We start from the raw sequence: 23,402 nt of genomic DNA, 5'->3' as shown, positions 1-23,402 counted from the left end.
AAAGGAGCACTATGTATGTAGATGCCTCGCATATTATGATATCAAATGGAGATACCATGCCTATTCCAAGAGGGTTTGGGCCCACCTAGTTGAATCATAAGCTACCGAAATCAAAGATGCCTAGTACTATTCCTTATGGTATTCGCAGACACGAGGAGGGTATTCTACAAAAGCATTGAATGTGAGATGATTCCGCTCAAAACCCAGATTACCAATTTCTTCCGACCCATAGCAAGGAGTTAGCCATGACACCTATCTCAGAGCCTCACCCACGACATCTATCTCAAAGCTCTAGATGCATTGAGCTTAGGCATAGCCCCCTCTTCACCCAAGTAGTAGACCTAGATTATACCTCTCCTAGATACAGGTTGCACCTTTTGGTTTTATTTTGTATATTTTCTCTTTCCATGTTGCTCAAGACATGGACAAATTGTACATCTGATTTTGTCTCATAGGTCATTTTGGCATTTGATAAGTTAATACTCTCTCTCTCTCTCTCTCTCTCTCTCTCTCTCTCTCTCTCTCTTCAAAGGCTGATTTGGGGGCTAGCTAAAATCTTTGCATTTCAGGATTTAAGACCTATGTGAATGTAGCTATGATGATACACCTATGTAGTCACCTTCAAGGTGCATTGCAAGACAAGAGTGAAAACATCTTTTTTTCAAGAAAAGCTCCTTCTAGTACTTAAAAAACAACTATTAGAGCCACAAGAGAGAGCCAACACGACCTGAACATCCAAGTTACAAAACTCACCTATCATATAACAAACAACCTTCCACATAGAGTATGAATACAATACAAGTGCTGCTCATAGCTAGTCAAACCCCATAAGAGCCATCTCATATCGTAGGCTCAAGGAAAAAACCAAATAAGTGGCATATGATGCTATACTATCCCTTCTTCCTCCAACAGAGATAGGGGTATGAATACAGTACAAGTGCAGCTCATAGCTGGTCAAACCCCGTAAGAGCCATCTCGTACGATCCCTTGTTCCTCCATAAGAGAAAGAGGTCTAGCTCCCAAATCCTATGAAATGACTTGTGTTCTCCAAAACTTCTTTTGGTGAAGTGATCTACTTCTTGATTGCATGCCTAAACCAGCGCAATGATGATGTTGATTAGCTTCGATTTATAGCACTATCCAAACGTCCACATCCAGTATGGCGTTGGTTGAAGTATCACAATACTCTTAATACTACAGATCGCCTTACTTGATAGAATGGCCCAACAACAGTCCCCAAAAGGGCCATTTATCAACATTTTGCAATGGCAAGGTGTCTAGAAGACGTGGCTATTCACCAGCAGCTTGCTATGTCTATACCTACAGCATATGAAGAGGGGCACACAGCATTTGTGATGTGCCTCATGCGTAGGATCTGAGGATCCTTGTCATACCTCATTGATTTTTGAAATATGAATTCTTGCTTGCAAAAATGAGGGCCTTGAAGAGACAGACCCCTAGCATTTTGTTCTATCAATGGAACCATTGCTATCTCAAATCCATTGCATGTTAAATGCAACCTCAAAAGATACTTATGTATGCACATGAATACATGTAATATACATGGAGCCCGCGCCAAGGCCGCCACCAAATAACCGCCTCTCTGAGAAAATGAATTTTTTCCAAAACTTGCCAATGAACTTATGGATGAACTGAAATACGGCTCTCGTCTCATGTCTCAAGAGTTGAAAGAGCTTGATCCACGATGTCTCTCTTTCTTAGCGATTAGATTACAATGTCAAGTAGACCAAAGCAAAAGTTATCAAACTCAGAAAACCGAAACTCAAGCGCGAAAATTACCGACGTAAAGAGTTGTCTTGGGGTTTGTTCCCGTGGCTTGCGACATGGTGACCTTCGCAAGAACTGCTCTGTCTGTCTCTTTCTTCAAGAAAAACAGTGATGGCTTGCCTTATTAAGGATACTGAAACATAGTGTGACTTTGGAAGTATCGTCTAGTTGGTAGGGTTTTGAACCCACTGTACTTTTCTTTAAGAAAATGCATAAAATATTTTATATATATATATGCACGGTTTATATCCCCTACGAGGCTTGTAGAAAGAGAGCTTTCCACCTGCACCGCATCCGCATACGCCCTTTCATTGGTATAACTAGTATTGCACCCGCGCATTGCTGCGGCCGACCAAGGTTCCAGATAAGAACTATTCCCTCTCTACAACCATCTCTCTCTCTCTCTCTCTCTCTCTCTCTCTCTCACACACACACACACATGTACATGCACATGACCCTCTCCCTCTCTCTGTCACATACACACACACACACATGTACATGCACATGACCCTCTCCCTCTCTCTGTCACGTACACACACTCTCAAATGTTGAAACTCTCTCTCTCTCACACATGCACACACATATACACACCTGCTCTCTCTTTCTCTCTCTCTCTCTCTCTCTCTCTCTCTCACACACACACATACACACACACACACACATGCACACACTCCCTCTCTCTTCTTACACTCTCCCACACATAGAAGCGCTCTCTCTCTCTCTCTCTCTCTCTCTCTCTCTCAATCTCTCTCTCTCTCACGCACACATACACATATGTAAATATACAGTTACATATACACGTGTATTTAAAAATATAAATACAAACATCGACATAATTTAATTAATTTTGATTAAATTTTAATGTGCGGAGATGGGTGATAAGTTGTGGTCACTTTTAAATATATAGATAGATATATCATACACACATCTAAACACACACACACACACACACACACACAAACATATACATATATATATATATATATATATATACATATGTATGTATGTATATATAAATGTAAATAAACACACACACACACATGTATACACACATATACATATATGTTTTCTATTTAATTTATATTTTATTAAAAGATACTTTTTATTCTCTATCTCTCACTCTCTTTCTCTCTCTTTTCACCCTCCCTCATTACATTCTCTCTCTCTCTCTCTCTCTCTCTCTCTCTCTCTCTCTCTCTCCAGGTCTGCCCCATCTCACTCTCTCTCTCTCTCTCTCAAGCACATTCTACACATAGATGCAGATGTACGCACATGCATGCATATACTCTCTCTCTCTCTCTCTCTCTCTCTCTCTCTCTCACACACACACACACACACACATGTACACACCGCACATACACTAATCTAAACGCACACTCTCTCCTCTCACACAAACTATCTCCTACGTAGAAATTATGTGTCGCCTCTCTCTCTCTCTCTCTCTCTCTCTCTCTCTCTCACACACACACACACACACACATGTACACACCGCACATACACTAATGAAAACATACACTATCTCCTCCCACACAAACTATCTCCTACATAGAAATTCTCTCTCTCTCTCTCTCTCTCTCTCTCTCTCTCTCTCTCTCTCTCACACACACACACACACTTAAATAGATTCACACACATATATAATTTTAATTAATTAAATTTTAGATTAAATTTTAATGGTAGGGATGAGTGGTGAGGTGTGCTCACTCTCAAATAAATGCATCTTATATGTAATCTCTCTCTCTCTCTCTCTCTCTCTCTCTCTCTCTCTCTCTCTCTCTCACACACACACACACATGCACACTATTTATATATACATGCTTACATACCTATAGATACACATACATACATAATATATATAAGTGTGTGTATCTATAGGTATGTAAGCATGTATACAAAGATTTCATTGAAAGATGTGAGATGAGATCTTCTTAGATTCAAATTCAAAATTGCATTGGAAGATATGAGATTTGGCTCTTCCTCACGCTTGCAGGAGGAGTGGTTATTTTGAAATAGCCCCACCTCCTTTGCCCACGTGAAGGGAGGTGGGGTTGTGGTTAATCCTGTATAGATGGTATCTCTCTCTCTCTCTCTCTCTCTCTCTCTCTCTCTCTCTCTCTCTCTCTCTCTCTCTCTCTCTCTCTCTCTCAATTCGAATTTTAATAATCGTAACTGTAAATCCAATAGATCTTTTAGCCCTCACTGGATTCTACATCACAAACTGTGAGGTTTTCATTGAAAGACACCACACCTTATGAAACGTATAACGTGTCGCCTAGGTTGCAAATTTGCGTTAATTCATTGAAAAAAAGAATGGAGATTCATTTTAAAAATCAAGATATTCACTCACTTTTCAATAAAATAAAATAAAATCCCTTGATAGTCATTGTCATTTATGGAGTCTGACACGCAGAGAGAGAGAGAGAGAGAGAGAGAGAGAGAGAGAGAGAGAGAGAGAGAGAGAGAGAGAGAGAGAGATGTGCACTAAACAAGAGCAACTAGTGATGCCTTTTAATGCTCCAAAGGCATCACTAGTTGCTCTTGTTTAGTGCACATCTCTCTCTCTCTCTCTCTCTCTCTCTCTCTCTCTCTCTCTCTCTCTCTCTCTCTCTCTCTCTCTCTCTATGCCTTGCATAAGTGCAACAAATTGGCTCTCCCTCTTTCTCTCTCACTCTGCATTGAGCTTCTCACACATACCTAAGCAAGTGCTAGGGTGGGTGAAGTTAGTGCCAGGGTAGTGGCCTGACTGGCATGAGAGACCTTTGTACCTTACCTTAGGCTAGTAACTTGCCTTTAGCACTATTGTGTGAGCTTTTGAAAATTAAATTATACCTAGACAGTGTGTGAATAGCATACCTAGATATAGTCTGTGAATATTTCTTCAATCTTTCTATTATTGTGCATGGTAGATTAGCCCTAGGCTCAATATCTAAACCCTTGTGCATGTTAGGATGGTCCTATGACAAATCTATGCCTCTTACAAGCATGAAATAGCAAGAAATACCAAGATTTCCCTTCAGACAAATCTATACCCTCTTATGCATTGTAGAATACCTCTTGTGCATGAATTTAATAACCTTTAGCATCTTAGGTATTTGCATGATAATGTTTGTGACAATCGTACATTAAAATGTGATAGATGGACATTTATGATGCTAGCAAATGAATGTGTTGGTATTGGTCGTGTGCCTAGATCAGATCCAAAATTCTTTCAATAATATATAGATTGGAAAAGTGTTTATGGAGGGGAGTGTCTAGAATATGTGGAGCTCCCATTCCATACAATGGATACAAGAGAGTTAAGGAGTGTAAATGGGAATGTATGTTCTTAAGGCCTTTTGGTAACTCTATGAATTTGGGAAATGTCATCAAATTTTAATTTTGATATGTCTAAAATACTTTTATGACATCAAAATCTAATTTTGATACACACACAATGTAACCATGTTATCAAAATTCAAGTTTAAACAATGATTTTCTTTCTCTAGGCTATGAACAAAAAATGCCTAGAAGGAAAGTAATATGAGCAAGGCGATTAATAAGAATGATAATGCTAGCCTCTAGAAGGCTTGAAGAGCAAAGGAACATTCACAAGCTATTAAATGAAGTACAATGAACGATTTTCCCAAAGACCCTAAAGTGAGCTATATGTCTAATAGGAATGGCAATGCCTCATAATGAAGTGCCAAATGATCAATGAAACATTCATAAGCCATTATATAATTTTCTAGAGAGTTTGACAAGTTTTTACGCGACCAAAATGCCCTAGAAATGACCTTAAATAAGACATTTTATTGAACTCGAGAACTTCCAAAGGAGGGGAATTGAGCCAAAGAGGTGGGGCATGGGAACCAAGGCTATCCATTGTCCCACACATTCTCCTAAAAGGGGTGGCTAAAAAGAGGGAAAAAGTGGTGTGGAGCCTGAAATAGAGCAATTACCACCCAAAATAGCAACAAGATGGCACCCTCTTTGCATGATTTCTCCTCCTCTATATATACATTGCTAGAGGGGGGCATAGGAATATGATTAGTCAATCTCTTTCTCTTTCAGAGCTTTGGCAACCACCCTAAGCTTCTAGATAGAGTCATTTTGTTTAAGCACAGAGGTAGAGACATTAACTTACAGGTCAATGAGAAAGGGACATACAATTCCTATCATCAAAATTGAAGTTTGATGAATTTTGTGCTTTATCAAGGCTTTTCGCTCTCTAAAAGTGGCCATTTAAGAGAGAAGAAGCACAAGAAAGCACATATGGATGGACGATGAGGCATGCATGAAAGTGAATTCAAGGCTAGAGAAGTGCAAAAAGGTGAATTTCGCTTCAAAAGTGCATGGAAGATTTTCTTAGGATCTCACCATAATTTTATAGAGTGCAAATGGGCCTCCAAAGGAATAGTTAAAATACGGCTTACGGGAGGTATCAAAAGTGGGCATATGGACAAAGAGTAATGAAAATGGGAAGGAGGGCTTTATTTGGTCCATTTAGGACACCTTTTACCCAATGAAAGGTGAAGAAATAGGCGCCCAACTTCCCCCATGACTCACCATGCTCTACCTCTCTCTAAGCCACATGGATGCTAAAAATGGCATCACCTTTCCACCTCATCTACTCGAGTTCTTTAAAAGGGTATTATCCTGCTCATTAGTAAGGCAATTAGAGTGTGGAAAAGCACAAGTGAAAGCTCTCATCAAGCTCTTCAAGCTCAAGCACTCATATGCTAGCTAAATGCTTATGTTAATGTACTACCCTTAGTAGATAAGTACTTAGGCTATGGAGCACTTTCAACTCAATCTCCTACCCAAATCCTCTTCAAGACTCTCCTTTTCTCTGCAAGTACTCTTGGCTTGAATAGCCATTGAGGCTTTGAGAAGAGGACAATGTAGCACAAGGTCCTAAGCAAGCCCATAAGCTCATGGGTTATGGAGATCCTAGTCTCCGTGGTCCAAGAGATGCATTAATTCAAGCTTCTCTCTTTATGTAAAGAGTTCAAGAGCAAAAGATTAATACAAAGCCTTTCGAGGGAGGGTCAGCCTCAAGAAATCCAACCCTCAATCTTGTGTGATTATGTTAAGTTCTTGCTTTGTTATGCTTGCTTTGCATATGCTACTTGATCATGTGTGTGTGAGTAGTTAAATGAATGCATAAGCTAGTTGTTGTGTGTGTGAGTAGCTAAATGAATGCATAGGCAAGTTGTCTATGTGTGCAAGTAGTTAAATGAATGCATTAGCTACTCTGTTATTGCTATCACAAGCTATCACTACTAAGGGAGGAGATTAAAAGGAAATCATAAGGTCATTGCTATCACTACTAAGGGAGGAGATTAACAGGAAATCATAAGGTCATTGCTAAAAGAGCTAGAGTAATTACTAGTCAATTGCACTAAAGGAGCTTAAAAGCAAACTTAGTTTCATTAGTATCAGAGCCTTGTAGGTGTTGCTTAATTGAAATTAGCACTTCTAATTAAACTACGATCCAAGCATTCTCATAAAAAGTTAGTGAATTTTGTGAAGGAATCATGTCTTTCATTCCACACAATGAGCATCAACAAGTAAACTTTAAGGAAGATGAAGCTTCAACACAAGGAACTCATGCCTTAAGAAATTTAGTACAAAGCTTGCATGATGCACAACATAATCCCTTTTTCAGGCCCACGGTTGAAGCTTTGATGTTTGCTCTATCATGGCATGGTTCTTACAACAAAGTCTCCTCCTCGAGAAGTTAATTCTCCACAAGGGAGTGAGCATGTAAGAATGTCTGTGGAACGAGAGGGGCAATCTCCATCAAGTGCTCCTCAAGAACGACGTTCCCATCGTAGACGGTGAAGATCCTCTTCAAGTGATGGGTCTTCCTCATCCAAAAGTGGGAGAAGTAAAAGAAGCCATTTTCATCGAAGAAGGAGAAGGTCTCTTTCACCTCCATTAAGCCCTTCACTCTCAAAAGTGATGAAGAGATTTCTCTACAAGAAAGGTCAAGCACTTGCACTCACATACCAAGAAGGTGCAAAAGGACCTATTATGCTTGGAAGAGAGCTCGCAAGCTTCAAACATTCAAAGAGGGTGGAAAGAATGTGACTTTTCTCACATTTGATGGTACATATGGCAATACGGATAAAGTACTCAACTTTATCCAACAATTTGATGCAGGTTTTGGTGGGGAGCACTTCACCAAACAATCAAAGCTACGTCATGTGGCTATGTACATGCAAAGGTCCGCCTGTCCAATGGTGGGCAAGTCTTCGAGCTCAAGGATTGTGGCCCAAAATGTGGCGAGAATGTAGGAATGCTATCATGAAGCAATTCCTAAGCGATCAAGCTCAAGATGATGTGCTAACATCATGGCATGCTCTCAAGCTCGAAAAGGGAGAGACTATATAGACAAGTTTTGGGATTTGCATCTCAAAGCTATTGTCTTTAAGAAGATAAATTTTTCGGAGCAAAAGCAACAATTTTTGGTCGGCGGGCTCCATGAAGATGTGCGTGGATATGTTCATGCACAAAAGCCAACAACTATCTCCGAAGTCATCCATCACTTATTGGTGGGTAGCAAGATTTTCCCTTTCAACAAGATGACTATTAAGTTGTATGAGAAAGGTGAAAAGACTTTCCACAATGAGTGACCTCCTTAAGACTTTAAAGGTCAACTAAAGAAGAAGGAGAAAGGGGTGTACAAGGGGCAAAACAAGCTCTCACCCGAGGAGCTTGAAAGGTATAGGAAGGAGAACCGATGCTTCAAGTGTGGAGAACAAGGGCACTCTTATCATGTTTGTCCCACAAAAGCTACGAAGAAGGGTCCTCCTCAAGCTTCACAATTGAGTTGGCCCAAAAGTTGGGCATGAAGATAAAGAAATGGGACCTGCACTCAATGCTGACGGAGCCTTTAAAGGGCCACAAGTCCCTATCATGCCATTGATTGGGAAGCTTAAGCTACGTGTTCAACAGTATGTTGATCAGAGGAGATTTATGTATCTCCTTTGTTGCATGAGGATGTTATTTTGGGGGTGCCATGGCTTCATCGCATGGCCATACAGCTCACTTATCCTAATAGGGTCATCACTTTTCATCATAAGGGTAAAACTATTAGTATTAGAACTGAGAAGAAGGGAAGCACCGTACCTCTTGTATCTAGTGATGCTATACAAAAGTCAATAAAGTATTCTCTTTTTGTGTACATTATTTTTATCAAAGACTCTCATGATACACTCTCTCAAGTAGCTAATACTAATATGAGATCTAATAATGAAATGCATTATATGTCTTTCCTTCAAGCATACAGTGATTATTTTCTAGACTCTATCCCTAGTGAGTTACCTCCTTCAAGAGGAGAGGATGACCATAGGATTGAATTAGTGCCAGGTAGTGCACATCCTAATAAGCCTCCATATCGTGTTTCTCATGCTCAACAAGAAGAGATACCCTCTCAAGTGAATGAGCTTCTGGAGAAGGGGATGGTACAACCTAGTTCATCTCCTTTTTGCTCACCTATGTTATTAGTGCAAAAGAAGGATGGGTCCTATCGCATGTGTGTGGACTACCGTGCACTAAACAAGAACACAATTAAAAATTGATTTCCGATCCCTCACATAGAGGACATTTTTGATAAGCAAGGTTCATCTTACTTTAGTAGGATAGACCTTAAAAGTGGCTATCATCAAATAAGGATAGTACCTCATGACATCTTACTTTAGTAGGATAGACCTTAAAAGTGGCTATCATCAAATAAGGATAGTACCTCATGACATCTTACTTTAGTAGGATAGACCTTAAAAGTGGCTATCATCAAATAAGGATAATACCTCATGACATCCACAAGATTGCTTTTTGTACGCAGTTTGGTTTGTATGAGTATGTGGTGATGCCCTTTGGTCTTATCAATGCTCCAGCAACCTTTAATAGGTTAATGGAAAGACTATTTAGGAAACATAGGGCATACACTAGAGTGTTCTTCGATGATATAATCATCTATTCTAGGATAATGGAAGAACACAAAGAGCACTTAACGGTAATTTTTGAAGAATTGTGTGCTAATAAGCTTTATGCTAATGGGAAGAAAAGTGAGTTCTTCCTTAAAGAGATTATCTTGGTCACATCATCTCTAAGGACATCTCTAAGGAGGTATCCAAAAGGATCCCAAGAAGCTTGAGGTAATAAATGAGTGGCCACAACCAAAGAACCTCCATGAGGTAAGAAGCTTCATTGGCATATAATAGCACGTCCACTCCATGATTTGACAAAGAAAAAGGTCAAATTTTAGTGGACCATGAAAGAAGACAATGCCTTCAAAGAGCTCAAGGAAAGGCTTATGAGATGAAACCACTCCCAATTTTGATAAGACTTTCGAAGTTCATTGTGATACTTGTGGTGATAGCATTGGGGCTGTTCTTTCTCAAGAAGGACATCCTATTGCTTATGAAATTAGAAGGTTGAATTCACAAGAATAAGTATTAGGAATCTATGAGAAAGAACTGCTTGCAGTTATCCAAGCTCTAGATTCTTAGAAGCATTACTTGTTAGGTACACCCTTCATAATACATACAGATCACCAAAGCATTAAGTATTTCCTTATGCAAGCCAAGCTTTCTGACAAGCAAATGAGATGGGCTAATTTTCTCTCTCAATTACATTTTCACATAGAGAGTAATAAAGTCCATGAACCTTTCTCACTAAAGGAAGGATTCCTCTTGCATGGTTCACGATTATGTGTAACCAAGGAACTTCGTGTGAGAAAGTAATGTATGAATCTCATGCTCTTCCATATGCAAGGCATTGTGGCATTCAAGCCACTACTCAAGCAATAGAAACCTATTTCTATTGGCCCTCTGTGCACAAGGATATCCATTATTATGTAAAACAATGCATGGTATGTCAAAAGGTTAAGTATGATAGAGGAAGAGCCCTTGGGTTATTGCAACAACCATTGCCAATTCCAAAAGCTCTATGGGAAAGTATTTCAATGGACTTCATCTTTGGATTGCCGAAGTCCATACATGGAAATACGGGTATATGGATGGTGGTAGACCAATTTAGTAAACAGGCTCATTTTATACCTGTTAAAAAGTCTATTAAGTCACACCACATGGCTACCATATTCATATCCCAAATTTTCAAACACCATGGAATGCCAAGTTCAATTGTCTCCACCGATAGAGACCCAAGAATGACAAGTCTCTTTTGGCGAGGGCTATTTGAAAATTTGGGAACTAAGCTCAATTTCTCCTCGGCCTATCACCCTCAAACGGATGGGCAATCAGAAATTGTGAACTCTATTATTCTTGATCTTCTCAAAAGTTATGTTGGAGAGAGAGATCAAAGCAAACAATGGGAGAAATATTTACCCCTAGTAGAATTTGCATATAATAACACGGTGCATACCTCTACAGGGAAGTCTCCATTTGAGATTGTGGAAGGACGTCCAAAGCTTCCACCAATCTTAAGGATGCATTCAAGTATATTCACACGGATAATGAGTATGTAGCTTTTCAAAGGATAAACGAAGCTATTCAAGTGTCACAAGAAAAGCAAAAATGAGCTGCGAATAAGCATCGAAGGCCTTTAGAGCTAAAAAGAGGATGAATGGGTTTTGCTCAAGTTCCCCAAGGCTCGTTTATGTCAAAAGACAGGCAAGGATTGGCAAGAAAGACCCACAAGTCATCAAAAGATTTATCCTTAGCTCTCCAAGAGGTATTATGGTCCATTCCAGATTCTTGAGAGAATCAATGAAACGTCTTTTAGACTCAAGCTACCATAGCATTGGCATATACATAATGCCTTCCATGTGAGTCTATTAAAGCCATTTAAAGGCACACCTCCAATGGACCCTATAGAAGAGGATCCTCCAGAGATTGAGGACCAAGAGGAGATCCTACAACCGAAGGTCATCCTAAAGCATGAGGACAACATTCTTCGAAGTGGTAAGGTAATATGTAAGTATTTAATTAAGTTTAAGAATTATCCTCTAGAAGATGCTAAATGGATGCAAAAACCCTAATTGAATGATTCTCTTGCCCTATTGCAAGACTACAAGCTCCTTCACGCTTTGGATGATAATCAAGAAGATGTATAAAAAGGTACAAAGATTTAATGCAAAGATTCTTTTTCTTTTATAAATGTGCATTAAAATGTTTGATAGATGTACCAATGTTTTCAAGGAATAGTTTAGTGAGACTTGTCTCCTAAACACCTGCTAGACTTACTATCTAGTCCAGGAATGTCATTATCACTCAAATGTGCATGCGGAGTGATAAAGAGTAACCAAGTCTTAGCTTAGCGATGACTTCATCACCTAAGCACCTGCTAAACTAGCCATCTAGTCCAGGAAAGTGAGTTATACTTAAATGTGGATCTGGAGTATAGATGGGCTTCCTTTCACTTGATACAAGCATAGTTGAGGATGACTATGATCTCAAGGGAGAGGTAATGTCATCAAAATTGACGTTTGATGAATTTTGTGCTTTATCAAGGCTTTTCTCTCTCTAAAAGTGGCCATTTGAGAGAGAAGAAGCAGGCATGTATGAAAGTGAATTCAAGGCTAGAGAAATGCCAAAAGATGAATTTCACTTCAAAAATGCATGGAAGATTTTCCTAGGATCTCACCAGAATTTTACGGAGTGCAAACGGGCCGAAGGACCTAAAATGGTTAAAATATGGCTTACAGGAGGTATCAAAAGTGGGCGTATGGACAAAGAGTAATGAAAATGGGAAGGAGGGCTTTATTTGGTCCATTTAAGACACCTTTTACCTAATGAAAGGTGAAGAAATAGGTGCCCAACTTTCCCCATGACTCACCCATGCTCTACCTCTCTCTAAGCCACATGGATGCTAAAAATGGCATCACCTTTCCACCTCATCTACTCGAGTTCTTAAAAGGGGATTGTCTTACTCATTATTAAGGCAATTAGAGTGTGGAAAAGCACAAGTGAAATATCTCATCAAGCTCTTCAAGCTCAAGCACTCATGTGCTAGCTACATGCTTATGTTAATGTACTACCCTTGGTAGATAAGTACTTAGGCTATGGAGCACTTTCAACTCAAGCTCCTACCCAAATCCTCTTCAAGACTCTCCTTTTCTCTGCAAGTACTCTTGGCTTGAATAGCCATTGAGACTTTGAGCTATTAGAGAGGAATGATATAACCCAGTTAATCTCCTTTCTGCTCACTAATGTTATTAGTGCAAAAAGGGATGTTTCATATCGTATGTGTGTGGACTATCGCGCACTAAAGAAGAACACTATTAAGAACTAATTTTTGGTACCAAGGATTGAGGATCTTTTTGATAAACTTCAAGGATCTTCCTACTTCAGTATGATAGATCTCAAGAGCGATTATCATTAGATGCACATCACACCAAAGATATACATAAGATTTCATTTCGAACAACTTTTGGCCTTCAGAAATGAATATCTTGTGATACCCTTCGGGCTCACAAATTCACCAGTCACATTCAATCGAATGATGGACCGTATATTCTGAAAGCATTATGCTTACACACTAGTATTCTTTGATGATATCATAGTCTACTCCAAATATTTAGAAGAGCACAACGAACATGTCAAGGTAATTTTTCAAGAACTGGAGATAACAAGCTCTATATTAATGGCAAAAAGAGTGAATTTTTTTTGCAAGAAATACGATACTTGGGCCATATTATCTCTAAGGAAGGAATCTGCATAGATCCCAAAAAGCATAAGATAATAGAACAATGGCATCAACCCAAGAATCTCCATGACCTAAGGAGCTTTATTGGCATGTGCTCTTATTATAGTATATTTATAGATAAATTCTCTATTGTATCCAGTCCACTACATGATTTAACAAAGAAAAAGGTTAAATTTCAATGGAGTGCTTTCTTACAACTAAAAGACAAAATGATGTCACAACCTATTTTATGCTTCTGGATCTTTCCAAGCCATTCGAGGTCCATTGTGATGCATGGAGTGATTGCTTAGGGGTAGACCGTTTACAAGAGGGGCATATAAAAGGCATCGTCTATATCTTGAAGAACAAATCTTACAGATCTATGAAAAGGGAATTACTTGTAGTATTGCATGCCCTAAATTCTTGGTAGGACTATCTCTTGGGTACACCCTTTATTATACAAACAAACCATCAAAGTATTAAGTATTCCATGACATATACCAAGTTTTCTAACAAGCAAATGAGGTAGGCTAATTTTCTTTCCTAGTTTCATTTTCATATAGCTCGCATTCCTGGAAAGCATAACAAGGTAGTTGATGCACTCTCATGACAACCAAGAGCTAAGGATATCACCAAGATCTAGCAACAAGCAGGCTAGCTACATGTGCTACTCATCCAGACTTTGCTAATGTAATGTCTATACTAACTAGTGGGGAGACCCAAGTTCCATATGCTCTTAAAGATGGATTTCTCTTAGATGGCTCATGATTATGTGTAACAAATCATTATAAGAAGGAAAGATAAGGTATGAATCCATGCTTCTCCTTATGTGAGGCATCAAGGTATTCAAGCTACCATTAATGCCATGGACACATATTTTGATTGGCCTTCCATTAAAAAGGACATTCAATGTTTCACAATGCTGGACATGTCATAAGGTCAAGTACGATAGAGGAAAGCAACTAGGGCTACCGCAACCATTGCCAATACAAGAAGCTCCTTGGAGAGTATTTTGATGGATTTTATTTTTCAACTTCCAAAGTCCATACACAAAAATATGGGCATTTGGACAATAGTTGATAGATTTAGTAAACTAGTGCATTTCATACCTGTGAAAAAAAGCATTAAGTCCCATCATATGGCTAACCTCTTTGTGTCTCAAGTTTTTAAGTATCATGGACTACCTAGTTCCATAGTTTCAAAGAAAGACCCATGAATGGTAAGTCTATTTTGGAGAGGGCTCTTTGATAACTTGGGCACTAAGTTAAACTTCTCCTCTACTTATCACCCTCAAACAAATGGGCAAAGTGAGATAGTTAACTCCAAATGAAATTGCTGAGAAGAATCAATAGGAGAAGTATCTTCCTTAGTAGAGTACACGTATAATAATATCATTCACTCTTCGATAGGAAAGACTCATTTTAAAATAGTGGAAGGTCACCCTAAGGTTCCTTCTATTCTCCAAATGAAGGGAAAGATCTTTGTTGCCAATGAATATGTTAGCGATATCAAGATAGCATTCCCAAAAGTAAAAGATGCTTTTTATGCCTTACAGCAAAGGCAAAAGCAAGCAACTAATAAGCATAAAAGAGCTATTGTTTTCAAAGATACTGACTAGGTACTCCTTAAATTCCCCAAGACTTGTCTTAGGGCAAAAATTGGCAAGGTGATTCAACAAGTCATCAAAAGTTTTATGCTAAGTTGGGCAAAAGGTTTTATGGGTTGTTTCAAATTTAGGAATGAATCAATGTGATGACTTATAGGCTAAAGCTGCCATCCCATTGGCAGATTCATAATGCCTTTCATGTAAGCCTATTAAAGCCCTTTAGTGGTTCTCTGCCTATGAAGCCTATAAAGGTAGACCCCCCTTTAGTGGTTCTCTGCCTATGGAGCCTATAAAGGTAGACCCCCCTAAATTTAATGAGATTTTTGCAACCTAAAGCCATCCTTAAGCACGATAATAAGCTACTACGAAATGGTAAGGTACTCTGTAAGTATATAAATTAATTTAAGAATTATCCTTTTAAAGATTCTAAATGAATGAGAGAGCCACAACTCAAAGATTCCATGACATTAGTTAATGAATATAACTTTTTACATGGGCAGTAAACAGTTTTCCCCATCTTACTTTTATACCTGTTGCCTTGGGAGGTGACCCAAACTTCAGGTTTGATGGCAAAAACTCTTCAGGCATCACTATACTAGTTGTTTTTGTTGATTGCAATAGTTTTTTTCTCCTCGAGAGTTTTCTCGCACAGACAAGTCTTATATTGAAGAGATGTGCACTTTGGCCTGCATCTTTGTTAAGACTATTTGTGGGTATACCTGGAGTGATTGGAGCATCCATTAAGCTAGGGGATTTGCTTTCGCTTGTCATTGAGGACTCACTCTTTGAAGAGTAGTCTTCATTGATGATACTTAAAGGCTTAGCAAGTTGTGTACTACTATATTGAATTGATACTCTCTAGAAGCTGTGCTAGAGTCTGACAAGATTGTGGTGCCCGATCTCAAGTGCATGAAGGGATTGCTTCACTTACACGGTGAGATATGGCATGTATATCTAGTCTACTGGCAAGACCTAAGCATCCTTGACATGTGTTGCACATGAGTGTAAGTAAGCAAGTGCTTAATGCTAGGATGAGTGGGCCTCGCACAACGTGTAGCATGGGTTCTTGGGTGTTTGTGCACTGCTCTCTCTCTCTCTCTCTCTCTCTCTCTCTCTCTCTCTCTATATATATATATATATATATATATATATATATATATATATATATATATATATATATATATCTCAAAGGTCGGGATTGGGGCTTTTCTTTTTTCTAATTACTTAATTTAATATTTAATCAAGGTCAACTCCAAGTTCTCTTACCCCTCCCTCTTTTCTTTATTTTTGTTTTTATTTTTTTAATTTTTTTTTGTATAGGTTTACCATTTTTTCTTTTTTTTAAAAAAAAATTACGTAAAAAAGTGCGTGCACTTGTGTGTGGACTTGTGTGAGGGTGTGTGCTATTGTGTGCAACTTTTTATGCAGAATGTGTGTGTATGTATATATACAGATGTGTGGATTTAAATGCTCATAACTGTGAGTGCGTGTATATGTTCGTGCATGTTGCTGTGCAGAATGTGTGTGTGTGTGTGCATGTGTTTACGTGAATGTGTGTGTATATGCACAATTGTGTATGCAAGATGTTTGTGTACAAAATGTGTGTTTGTGCAGGTTTATGCAGAAAGTGCAAAATGTGATGTGTATGCAGGATTGTGCAAGATGTGTATGCAAGGTGTAGAATGTGATTTTGGGCAAGATTGTGCAGAAAGTATAGAATGTGGTGTGTATGTAACCTTATTAGTTGATTTCTTGTTGCAATTAGTTTATTATGAGATGACAATTGCAATTAGTTTATTATGAGATGGCAATTGCATAAAAATCAACATAACCATTGCCAAATATAAACTTAATGATTAGTACATATAATCTTAGTGCCCGTACTTAATGATTCTTATGGTTGTTCCCATAGCTTATGACTCTTATGCGCACATACATACACACATAATTGAGCCATAGCAATCCACTTAGCTTTTCTAGTTGCAATATTCATGAAAGAAAAAGAAATTATTAAGTGATTATAACATGTGAATCAAGCATATAGTGGGTGCTTAAGAGATTAGCCACTTGCTCCTTTAACACACACACATGCATAGCAATCACAAAGAATAGAAACTTGCACAAGACACCACAATGACGGTTGCATGAGGTCGGCCCCCCCTCAAAAGGCTTTGTATTAATCAAGTTCTCTTAAGCTTACATCAAAGAGAGGTGACTTAAACTTGAGTTAATACTTTGTAGGGACTATGGAGGCTAAGAACTCCATAACCTCCTTGTTTTACTGCTTTCCTTGGGCACCTACAAGCTTCGTTTTCCTCTTCTCAAGGCCTCAATGATCTCAAGAGATGAAGAGCACCTACGAAGAAAAGGATAAGTTCTAGAATCAATGATCATATGAGCCCTTATGGCTTATGAGCCCTTATGGCTTATGTAATGTAATTTTTAACTAAGAAGAGAGCTACCAAGGAGAAGTCACTACCTATATGCTATGAGGAGCATGAACCAAGCTTATCTAAGTGTAGAGGATGATGAGAGATTCCTCTAGAGCCCCCTCATGTAAGGACTGGCACCCCACACACCTAGATAGGGCTACTTTCCCCCTACCTTTTGGAAAAAGCACCCTGGGAGCTAAATTTGGCTGGAAAAGGTGTGAGGTAGACAAAAATAGGACTCTACCCTTACTTTTTGGTGGTACCCCATGTAGGAGTGCCTTGGGGCACAAGCCAAGCCATTTTCCCACCTACCTACCCACAATTTGGCCCCCCTAGCCCATATGCCCATGGTTCCAGTCCTTGTTTCTGCCCCGAAAGCCATAAATTGTTCGTTTCAAGGTCATTTTTAACCCGTTTTGACTTCTGAAAAGCATGTAGAAGTCGATTAAATTTCCTAGGTACTTTTGCATTTTTCATTTATCCCCAAGCACTTCACATTGTCTGCATGCACTTGTTTTGTAGCCTTACCCATCATGAGCTTTTCTAGTATTTCTCTCTCTAGAGTGATCAATCCTAGAGAGAGAGTCATTTTAAAGCTAAGAAATTCATCAAAATTAAATTTTGATGACATTAACCCTCTCTGTAAACCATATCGTATTTGACTATGCTATCATTTGGAAAAACTAAAGCCCATCTATACTCGGGATCCACATTTGAGTATATCTCACTTTCCTAGACTAGATGGCTAGTCTAGCAAGTGCTTAGGTGACGAAATCATTGCTAAGCTGAGACTTAGTTACTCTTTGTCACTCTGCAAGCACATTTGATTGATGCTCACATTCTTGGACTAGATAGTAAGTCTAGCAGGTGCTTAGGTGACAAAGTCATCGCTCGCTAAGCTGATCCTTTAAACATTTGTGTACACAATTGAAACTTAAACATTAATGTAATAATAGAGTAAAGAAAAGAAAACATTTGTAGTAAACTTTGATTACCTCGATGTTTTTATACCTTGTCCACCAACCCATGTAAACACTTATACTAATATGCACAAAGATAGTACAAAAACGCAGCCACAAAACGCAGCCGATATATGAACCAATAGGCTCCATAGAAAAAACCACCAAAAGAGGGCTGAGAATGTAGCCTTAGGTAGAAGCAGTATGGAGGAGTTGATTGTCCACAAAAACACAAACACAAAGTGTATAGCAAAGTGGAATTTTCAGTCGGTAGAAAGGTGTAGAAAAGAGGATGAATATGTACCTCAAAACACCATAAAGAGGACTAAAGTTGATGATGAAAACGCAGCCAAGAAATCTCTCCACAAGAAGCCTCCAAAAAAACTCTACCGCATGTAGCGAAAACTAGTTGGTAATGTTTTCATCACCACAAGTAGAGTTGTAGGACTCAGATTGAAGTGCTTTAAAAACACACTTGTAGAGGATGGTAAGGGGCTGGTTTGAAGCCTCTTGCATCATTGAATGAGTGCAAGGATGATGAGCAAGGGCTTCTGCAAAAAAACGCAAGCAGAAATTCTGTATGTAGGCAGTCTGCGAAGAATAACTCAAAAACGGTGAGGAATTTGCAAAAACTTTCTTCTGCAAAGTTGTAGACCACGATGATTCTAGTAGGATTGATGAGCACAATCCTCAAAAACACATTTATTTAGCAGATAATCAAAGAATGAAAAAACGTAATTGAAAGCGGGGTTGTTGAAGAGGACTAGAGGTAGAGAGAAAGAAGGATAAGGAGGCTCTATGTGCACTACCACCTTGCTCTGATACCATGTGAGAAAGAAGAGATGAGAGAAGAGACAATGTACTCAAGAACTCATGAATGAACCACTAGCCAACTTGATTAGAAATGAACTACAGTGCCTCATATATATAGGAAAGTTCTTCCACCCTTTCCTCCACCCAAAAATGTGTGTAAATAGGAAAAAATGGAAATGAATGCTATAAATCCCAAAAATGCCTAGAGGCTAAAGAGTGTGCCACTAGCGTGACACCATTTGGAGATGACACCTATCTAACAAGTGTTATCTTTCATGACCATCACAATATTTTAATGCAACTTTTTATCTTGTGCATTAAATCATAAGACTAATGCATCGATGCTTTGGTTGTGAGAGCCAACCCCTTAAGGAACTTAAAGTCTTGCAATAATGCAAGAGATTCCTTACATTAAGTCATTCATCAATGTGGTGGTGCAAATCAGAGTGGTACTATTTGAGGAAAACCTTCGTGTTATCCGATTGATACATCTATGCTAGTTTGAAAGCTAGATCTTGATGGAGCATTCACATGGAAAGAATTGACAACATCTTGATGATGACCATTAGTGATTATTCATGGAGATGAGATCTGATTGCCTCCTCCATTGAATGAGTGTTTGCATAGACGCAAGAATTTCCTTATTCCTTGTTAAACCTTGCTAATTGGACTAGGTGGTCATTCTTGTAGATATAAATCTATCTAATGTATTTTGCTTATGCTTGTCAATGCATTGACCCATTATTACTTTTTGTGTGATGCCTAGATAGCTTCACAAGGCATGCTACCTTGCAATCACACTCCTAATCCTTAATGGGTGAAATCCTTTGTGCCATAGTTTTATCATTTGGAAAACTTGGCCTATCTTCAGCCCATTCTTGCAGATACATGATTTGCAAACATGTTTAAAGTAGTTTTTGCACAATAGAGACTTTTCTCAAGAGAGAAACTCTATTGATGAAGAACTTTCATTTAAGAAATGAAAGAACATATCTTTTTACAAATCTACCTTAGCCTTGCATCCTTTGGCCGTAACATGCATTGCATAATGTTTCACACATAAGGTAGATCATAAAATTCATACATGGCCTTCTCACAAGGATTCTTTTCTATGTATTTAGAAATCCCTTCCTGAAAATGGCTTTTACTATAGAAGCTAACCCATCATCTTCATTGTACATCCCAACCATGCTTATAAATTCATGACTTTATGTGAGGGAGTTTTAACCATAGGACAACTTTAAGAGAGCTTTAACAACCACATTGTGCAAGCCTACAATTGAAAAACATGAACATAAAATTATTTGAATAAATTCTATTACCTCGTTGATGGTGTGGTCACAAAAAGCTTGGCTTACAACATGATGTATTTGATTCTTTTGATCTTTAGGAACCTCATGCATGGATAAACCCATAGAGTTCTGGTGGATAGATTCCATGAGATCCTTCCTTGTGCTTGTACTCTTCTTGGATTGTCCCATTGAAATTAACTTTGGTCTTACAAGGCCATGAGGTGGTCCCCTTATGTGAAGACTTTCCAATCAAGAGTCTAGAGGAATGCGTACTAAAGAGACATATTAGCTAGGACAAGCATGTTGTACCTTATGCTTTTAAGGAATGATAGTCCTTCTCATAAGATAACATCTTAACATTCTTGAGAAGTTTTACTCTTTTTTATCATTGGGAAAATCCTTTATGGCACTACAATGCTTTAAAGTTGCCCTTAAGTGCTCATTATGCCCAACAAAAAGGACATGTGAAAAGACAATCATTTTGAAGAATGAAAGATCTTCGATACAACATAGCTGCAACTTCATCTACTTTAGGTGCAATAATCATAGCCTCTTGTATCCTTGAAAAGCTATCTTTTGCATTGCACACATCCTAGTAGTGGGGCTGCAATAACAGGACTTGTATCGCAAATTATGAGGAAGCTTGGGTCATTCATCATTAACCATATTGTGGTTTTCTCAGGGGACTTATTGATCACATCATTATATGAAGATCCTGGTTCCCACTAAACTTGTGATCCACAATATTCTTGAGCATACATAGAATCACTTCATTTACAATTTTGCTAGGTCCATCCTTTTTTAGGTAAATTAAAAGACAAACTTGTCCAAGCTCAACTAATCCTTTTGATTCTTTCGGGCGACTAAATTACAAAGATTACAAAAAGAGCAAACTTTTTCCTTAAAATATGCCACAGTAGCAAAATATATCGTATGTCTTCTATATTGTTCAAGCAATCTTTGTATTACCCATGCCATGTTTTATGGAAGGCCTTGATAACCATCCTTCTCTAATACACAATGTTGTGAATGTGCGATAGCAAGTTTCTACAAATAAACAAAGCAAAGTCATCCAATGTACAATCAGGACTGGTACAACTCCTTATAGAAAAACAACCTTGAAGCCCTACCCAAGCCTTGATAGATTGAAGAGAAATTTGTCATAAAAAGTTAATTTTGATGAAGTTTTTAGCTTTTAAATTACTTTCTCTCTCTAGAATTGATCACTCTAGAGAGAGAAATACCAGAAAAGCTTATGTGTAAGGATGTAAGCAAGTGCATCCAGGCAACATGAAGTGCTTAGGGATGAATGGAAGTTGTAAAAGTGCCTAGGAAATTTAATCAAGACTTCTACATGCATTTTAGAAGTCAAAACGGGTTAAATATTACCTCGACGACTAAGTGATGGCTTATGGAAGGGGTACAAGGACTCCGAAAATGGGCTCATGGGCTGGGCAAGTGGGAACCAGGGGGGCTATGAGGTGGTAAAAGGGATTCCATTGATAAAAAAGGGCTTATCTATGATGGTGGAAAATTGTAGGTGCCTAGTGCCTTGGGGCCCAAGTTACCTCACACACACTCTCTCTCCTATTAAAAATAGCCTTCAGAGTGCTTTTTCCAAAAGCTGGGGGGTAAAGCATCCCTATTTCGGTGGGTGGAGCTCCAATCCATGCATGTGTGTGCTCTAGAGAAAGCTCTCATCATTCTCTACATCTATGTAAGCTTAGTTTATGTTCTTCTCTCAAGAGATAGTAACATCTCCTAGGTGGTTCTCTTCTTTACTTAGTCAAAATTACATTATCAAAGCCATAAGGGCTCATATGATTATGGATCTTGGATCTCATCCTTTTCTCCCTAGGTGCTCTTGATCTCTCTAGAAATCATTGAGGCCTTGGGAAGAGGAAAACAAAGCTTGCAGGTGCCCAAGGGAAGCAATTACAACAAGGGGGTTATGGAGTTCTTAGCCTCCATAGTCCCAATGGAGTATTAATTCAAGTTTAAGTCATCTCTTTAATGTAAGCTTATGAGAAACTTGACTAATACAAAGCCTTTTGAGGGGGGGCCAACCTCATAAATGCGGCCCTCAGTGTGGTATCTTGTGCAAGTCTCAATTCAGTATAATTGCCATGCATGTGTATGTGTTAGAGAAGCAAGTGGCTGTCCATGCTATCAGCATCCTTTCTATGTTTGATTCACGTGTGATAATCAGTTAGTAATTTTCTTTTTTTTTTAAAGATTGTGGATCTTGCAAATAGTAAGACTAAGTGAATTGCTATGGCTCGACCATGTGTGTGTGTGTGCGTGCTATGGCTCGACCATGTGTGTGTGTGTGCGTGCATGCTAAAGTATCAGAAGCCATAATCTATGGGAATCACAATAGAAATCATTAAGTGTAAAGTTCTACATGTACTAATCATTAAGCTTATGCTTCGCAAAGGTTATGTTAATGTTTTTACAATTATCTCACAATAAATTTATTGCAACAATAAGAAATTAACTAATAAGGATTCATTGCTATAGAGTCACCAGACTTTCTTTCCTTTTCAAGAAGGAAACTATCCTATGATACTCCGCTTTACATAATATTTTGTAATGTTATCTCACAATAAATTAATTACAAAAAAAACTTAAATAATAAGGTTTCATTGGTATCAAAGCTAGGCTTTCTTTCTTTTTCAAGAAGGAAACTATCCTATGATACTGTGCTTTTTTATATAATTAATGTTTTGTAAAGTCTATGCTATATGCATACTTTATGATGCTCAAAGCTTATATTGTATAGTCCATGGTTAGAAAAGCATATGGTTTACATAATGTATGATTTGCAAGATTTTTGATTATTCACAAATGGAGACCACAGGAGTTATTGAAAAAAAAAAGA

General features: G+C 38.4%; 1 protein-coding gene across 1 annotated transcript in view; it reads right to left on the bottom strand.

The window, feature by feature from the left end:
* LOC147636199 (uncharacterized) overlaps nt 1-2,192 on the bottom strand; it is a 29,578-nt gene extending 27,386 nt beyond the window's left edge. Inside the window, exon 1 of the mRNA XM_086801112.1 lies at nt 1,801-2,192. Coding sequence (XP_086657238.1) covers nt 1,801-1,846 — 46 coding nt within the window. The 5' untranslated portion in view covers nt 1,847-2,192. The remainder of the gene's footprint in view (nt 1-1,800) is intronic.
* Between the last annotated feature and the right edge of the window lie 21,210 nt (nt 2,193-23,402).

This window comes from Cibotium barometz, chromosome 8 (assembly GCF_041138505.1).
Source record: "Cibotium barometz isolate CiBa-2024 chromosome 8, ASM4113850v1, whole genome shotgun sequence".
Classification (NCBI taxonomy): Eukaryota; Viridiplantae; Streptophyta; class Polypodiopsida; order Cyatheales; family Cibotiaceae; genus Cibotium; species Cibotium barometz.
The sequence above is the reverse complement of the archived record's forward strand: the minus strand, read 5'-3'. Positions and strand labels throughout refer to the sequence as shown.